The 6,254-nt window shown below is 36.3% G+C and overlaps 1 protein-coding gene across 1 annotated transcript; it reads right to left on the bottom strand.

Moving 5' to 3' along the window:
- Positions 1-3,403: 3,403 nt before the first annotated feature.
- Positions 3,404-6,073, bottom strand: LOC108381935 (netrin-B-like). The gene is made up of 2 exons (XM_017638332.1): positions 5,928-6,073; positions 3,404-3,716 (listed from the first exon to the last, which is right to left on the bottom strand). Exons 1-2 carry the CDS (start codon positions 5,987-5,989, stop codon positions 3,575-3,577), a joined length of 204 nt encoding a protein of 67 aa, XP_017493821.1. The 5' UTR covers positions 5,990-6,073; the 3' UTR covers positions 3,404-3,574.
- Between the last annotated feature and the right edge of the window lie 181 nt (positions 6,074-6,254).

The raw sequence follows: 6,254 nt of genomic DNA, 5'->3' as shown, positions 1-6,254 counted from the left end.
CTAATGCATGAAAATCCTAACCTCAAAAAAATCACCCGTTATATTTGTGTTGTTTTTATACACTAACAGTGTACAGAAATATACTAAAAAGTTGTCAGTTAGTAAACAAACATTGTATTACCATATTTAACAAAAGAAAAAATAAAAAAGTGGGGAATTATTTTATTTAAAAAAGTAGTCGAAACGAATATTAAAGCTTTAGTAAAAGTGGTTCAGTTTTCGGTTCGGAACAAACATTTGTCGAAAATTCCGATTCGATTAACAGTTCTGTCAATTGGTAGAAAAAAGCGGTTAATCCGGTTGAGGTCCCTGGTTTATGCTTTCATTCAAATATTTTACCTCTATTGGTTGTTGCCGATCTGGACGGTTTCGCTAGAATTTCTGACAGTGATATTTTTCAAAAAAAAAGTTTGTAGTTATTTCAAGAATAAATTGTCATACATAATACAAAACCTCCTCCCAGATGATTTATTGGCCGAAATCCTTAGAAGCTTGGAGTTCATGTCGCGAGCACTGCGTACCGACGGTGCGAGCGAGTAGATCCATCACTTATATCTCATTCAATGAGCACTGATCAGAATGTAGTATATGTACGGTGACCATAAATATCGATTCAAAATGAAGGANATATATTTACGTAGTATAAAAATATCAAAAGAGTATTTATGATTCTAAATTCTTAATACATTTTAAACTTTAAAAACGAATCACGTTTTCTTCGTCGATATTAATCTTTTTTTACATGAATATTCCACAAAAGTATAGTAAAACATCTTAAAATTACAATAGCTTACACGAATAGTGAAAATCTTTACGAGATTATTTTTTAGGCAAATTTTTAGTCGTTCAAAACGAAAACAATACCCTTTTTTGTTTTTTGTACTTTTCGCAGTTATTTGTCAAAAATCGACGTCATGAATCGACATAAACGACGAGTTGCAAAGGTATTTATGTGCCCTTTACAAAAATATATAACTTGTGCAGATTGCGCTTCATTGCATTACATTTCTAATCCGATTTTCATTATGTTTGACTCAAAATTTTCTGTAATGATATATCTTCTTTATCGAATTTTTAAACTAATGAAAAAAATAATCAAATAAAACTGCGTATTTGATTGAAAATCTCACTTTTTTCGACTTTGACGACAAAATGCAAATGGTCGCCTGTAGCACTAATAATTTTCATTTAAGTCGCCACAAGTTATATATTTTTGTAAGAGGCACATCAATACCCTTCGAGATGTAAGTCGCTTACGTTGACTGGGAGATTTTTTCATGAGATATTGAAGAAAAGCTACGAAAAGTACCAAGAAACACTAAACACTTTTTTTTTTAATTCATCCATTGTCCGATAATTTTAAAATAACGAATAAAATGCGGGACAAATGCAGGACACTTGGAAAAAAGCAGTACATTTTCAGGGTTTTCAGGTTTGAAAAACTACGCAGGACCGACCTTTGAAAAACAGTACGGTCCTGCAAAAAACAGAACGGATGGTCACCGTAAGTATATGAAACCCTGATTGTAGGAAGGATCGAAGCTGTTTGGAAAAGTTGTCTTCCTCCGGATCATCGTATTCTTTTCCGGCAGAGGTAGACGCTATAAAGTAAGCTGCGGACTGGATGCTCCCAAATATTATACCATTTATGGAGATTAAGATATATTTTGATTGCCATTGGCAATAAGGGCCCATATCACTTTCATGATACGTTCCTAACCTCCTAGAGAATTTTCGATAACTCTCTCGTTCGAATCGGATAAAATACTATATCATGGTTAGTTGGATTCCAGGCGACAACAATGTATATGTATATCGCAAGGTAACTGTATGACAGAAGAATCAGTTATAAAACTCTTTGAGAAGTAAATTGTGAGGTTTCCACTGTCTGCATGCTTACTTCTTAACAGGTTATCTCAGCAAACGCTGACCTTGGAATGCAAGTTGAGTGGTCCCTCCTGGCCCGGGGTTAAATGACAGCTGCCTAGGGCGCTCTTCAAATTTAACAATTTACGTCTTTAGTTACTGATGAAAATTCTTACCATCATTGTCCGAACGGAATTCATGCAGTAAGGCGCAACAGCATCTCAGGCTCAGCGTATGGAGCGTGGAATCACCTCAATATCTGCGACTCAACTGTCCAGGTTTTGTGAGATAAGGTTTCTCATTCCCGAATATAGATTATCCACTTATGGATTTTTATTGTTCAAACGGGTCGTTTTTCTACCGTAAGTCCTTAGAAGTCAAGGCGTTTCCACGACAACCGAATTACATTGTTCGCTCTCTCAATTACGAACAGCCGTTTATGGCATTCATGGATGTTTCTTGTTCTTCGATTAGTTAATTTTTTAATTGTTTTAATAAATCTAAAGATTTTTTGGACGTTTGTGCTGGTGGTGGTGTATGTGTCTTGACATATGTATTTTTTTAAATTTCTGATCAAAATTAGAGATGACAACATTTGTTCGTAATTTGCATGATAAATGAATCTGAATTAGCCACACATTGCGAATGGGAGAGCGAATCACTTGTCGTGGAAACAACGTTTTACCAATTCCTGATATTCTCGAACAGTTAATTTACTAGTGTAAGCGTTACTGCATTACTTATAACTTGAATTATTTTGAACATGTTGGGAGAATTTTCCAAAGTTCTTCGTAAATCTAGATTTTCCTAAATTTCCGAAACAGTTTTTTTGCGGAAAAATGTTTTGTGATGGATATTTTTTCTATAAAAAAAAAAAAAACTTTATGAATGGCACTGCTTAAGCGGAAATATTTTGGTGGAAGATAAACAATTTATATAATTTTTATAACTTGCTTGGGTATTTAGAAAATATTTTACATTGTATGGAACGTGGCGCAGCCTAATCCAAGTACATACATACATGCATATGTAAAAAAATCAAAATTTTTGCAATCTGAAAGAGCAGAGAATTGCTGATTAATAGCAAAATTCAAACGTAAAGTATAAAATTTAAAGCTTAAAAGTTTTAAATTTAGAGCGCCCACATTTAAGCCTCCCACATGCAAGCTTTCGTGTTTGGGTGTACGCGTGTGCATGCTGATTAATCAAGTTTATAAATTATTGAAGTCATATTTATGATATCGATTTTTTTCGCTCCAATTCAATTCAGTTATTATTTTTTTTAATTATTCTCGACCCTTAATACTTTGCGCTCTCCGTACTTAATCATTTATGTATGCATGCATGAATGTACTATGTATGTATGTATGTATATGAGCATGAGTGTGTTCTGTCGTTGGTGTTGAGTTTGTTGCTTTTGCATTTTCTTATTAGCTTTGCATTATTTATTTATAGTTTGCATAAATATGGTTTAATGTTTTGTTTATATATTCCATTTTTTGTTATTATTGTTTTTTGTTTGTTTTATGGATGTAGGTATGTCTGTGTGTGTTGGTTGTTTTTCTTTTTCTACGTACTCTTGTATCTATAGCATAATACCGAAGAATGTCAAAAATTTGAGTAAACTGTACAATTTATACAAGAAACGATATCTATCCAAATGTATGAAATTAAAATCCGCTCTGACATATTCCGTTTCCGGTTCGATTCAACTGCATTTACGCGCTCGCCGCTGGAAGCGTTTCATGCGCAACGACCATTCGTCCTTCCATTCGAGCACCACCGAACTGGGGCCGATGGCTAGATAGCCGGGTGCGGCTTCCGCATCACGTCCAAGTATGAGATATGATCTAGAAGAGGAAGTGACGACAGTAAGCAAAAAAGAGTGAGTGAAAGTGAGCTTTAAAAATAGATAAAATTAATTGAATCATCTGCAAAAGAAACGGGTTGTTTATTAGCAATCAGGCTTCGGAATCCATTCGAATTAACTGAATTTATTGCTCAAGTTATTAGCCTTATTCATTAAAAATAAAGTAGCTTTAAATAGCTTCATAAAGTGAAATTTTTGATTATTTTTTATGCTGATTGAACTTACAGTAAGGATAGAAATACTGACCCAAGGATTATTCTTACTTCAAATGCGTGATGCAATAGTTCCAAAACTAGAAATCCCTACAAAATTTGGGATATGCATTGCAGATTGAGGAGCTCTCTGGAATGTAGAGAACCCATACACGAAACCTAATGGGGAGCTTTGGTATACAGATTAATCTATAATTAAAAATGGTAATGGAATGGAATGGAATGGAATTGTGGGTGGCCGGAAAAACCAAAAAGAAATTTTTCCAAGCACTCAAGCAGTATTGCCCATTGTACCTAAGGCCAAGAAACAGGATTTAGAGGAAAGGGATATGTAGGTGAGGGTGGGAATTCATTACTCCTTTGCAAACGTACCAGACTCCTTTATGAATTTTACCAATTTGTTGAGGGAAATAGAATGTACGTCGTCCATTCTCAGTACATCTGACCCAAAAATGTACCATCTGAGTCTGCAGAAGGCCGGACAGCGGCAGAGAAAATGTTTTGTACTATCCTCGTCCTCCAAACACGATGTGGATCATCGATGATGTCGTCCCCATGGATTGTGCCCCGTAATCAGTCCTACCATGGTTCGTAGATCACTCCTTCTTTGTCTGAGAAGAAATTTTGTTACCACCCTGTCAGGCCTTTTTAGGAAATACTTGGTTATATTGCAGGTGCCAATAGTGCACCAACGGATCGTTCCCGCTATGCTTGGCCCTACAATTGGCTCCGGTCCAATTGGGCGCTCCAGAGAACCGCCGTTCGCCAATTCATCAGCAAGTTCATTACCTTGAACACCGTAGTGTTCTGGCACCCACACAAGTTCAAGCTCATTCCATCTTTTAACGGAGTTCAGCCTCAACTTAAGTTCCTGGACTAACTTTAAAGAGGTTCGAGCGGTTGTCAGGGCCTTTAGAGCAGCTTGGCTGTCACTGCAGATCGTGATATTATGTCCGCCCCACCTTTCGCCAGTTATCCAGTCTGCCTCTTTCAGTATTGCAAAGACTTCCGATTGAAAGACCGTTGTTATTGCACCCAAAGCGGTAAAGCATCTGAAGTCTCAGTCCAGACGCCATCCAGCTCCAGTCTTTGAGCCGACAGTATAGAAAGTTTTCACCGAGCTCCCCAAGAGAGTGTCAGGATCTCTCTATTGTTCCCTTGTAGGAAATCTAACGACATACTTTCTACCAAAGGAGACTCTAAGTATCAGTTTGTCATTTGGTGCCAAAACCAAAGGATATTGCTCTGACAACCTTCCGAACAACTCTCTGTGCCCAGAGCTCCGATCGTCGTGCCACAGACCAAACGAGTGCAGTCGACACATCGTGAAAATGGTAAAACTACGGCTGACATATTTGTGCGGAACTTTAAATAATCTATACCAATGCTACCCCACCACATTTAAAGCGGTGATTAATTCAATAGAAATTTGCGGCAGAGAATGCTTTAGAAGAGCCACATACTCAAAATAGGTATATCTGAATTATGTCGGACAGTCAAGTAGGCATTTTGGTACCGAAGTACACAAAATCAATTCTCAGCAAATACTTATATGAGCGCTTCAATGTCCCAAATGCTATTGGAACCAAGAATATAGTAGTAATTGATTTTAGGCCGGAGGATTAAGTCCTTGAGCCATTGATTTACTACGAACTACTTCTCCTCCACATCAATTTCGAAAATATTTTTAAAAGTGGTTAGCACAAGTTAAAAGGTCTAAAGAAATCAAATCAGTTATTTTAGTGAAATATTGCGATATGGAAAGCGAAGAAAAGCTAATAATTTAATATTTGTACCAACCTTATATTTAGAATTTTATTTGTATAGTGTTTTTTTACTTCCTATCTATCGTTTCGCATCAATCTTTCAGCATATTGCTATACATGGACACATCTATACGTACATACATATGTACATTTACGTATATGTGTATGTGTAAAAGCGCCAAGCAATCTAACTAAAATAAATTTCCTACTTACTTGTTCAACTTTATTTTGGGACACTGGCACTCGAGACTCTTACGCGGCACTAGCCACATCATATGCCCTCTGCCCAGCAGCGAACTCGTCGTACCCTGCAAAGGGTTCCGCTTGAAAATCGTTTGTATATTTATTTCGTATTTGAAAATTTCATTTTGTCGTTCAATCGAAAATTTCTCCGTATTGATATCCTGTGAGGCGCGGTCATGCCCAATGACTTTTGCCAAAAGGGCTGCAATTATAAAAAAAAAGGAGAGAAAAAAGCGAAGAAAAATAAAAAATAAATTAAAATAGAAGCGTCAGCATAAATACAATTAAAATTGTAAT

Source organism: Rhagoletis zephyria, unplaced genomic scaffold (genome assembly GCF_001687245.7).
Source record: "Rhagoletis zephyria isolate East Lansing unplaced genomic scaffold, Rhagoletis_zephyria_1.1 Rzeph_scaffold_24450, whole genome shotgun sequence".
Lineage (NCBI taxonomy): Eukaryota > Metazoa > Arthropoda > Insecta > Diptera > Tephritidae > Rhagoletis > Rhagoletis zephyria.
The sequence above is the reverse complement of the archived record's forward strand: the minus strand, read 5'-3'. Positions and strand labels throughout refer to the sequence as shown.

Bases quoted from the DNA above. Each gene is read 5' to 3' on its own strand.
- LOC108381935 (XM_017638332.1), bottom strand. From the start codon at position 5,989: ATGATGTGGCTAGTGCCGCGTAAGAGTCTCGAGTGCCAGTGTCCCAAA. The intron at 3,717-5,927 runs GTAAGTAGGAAA...TTCCTCTTCTAG, and splicing joins CCCAAAATAAAGTTGAACAA to ATCATATCTCATACTTGGAC.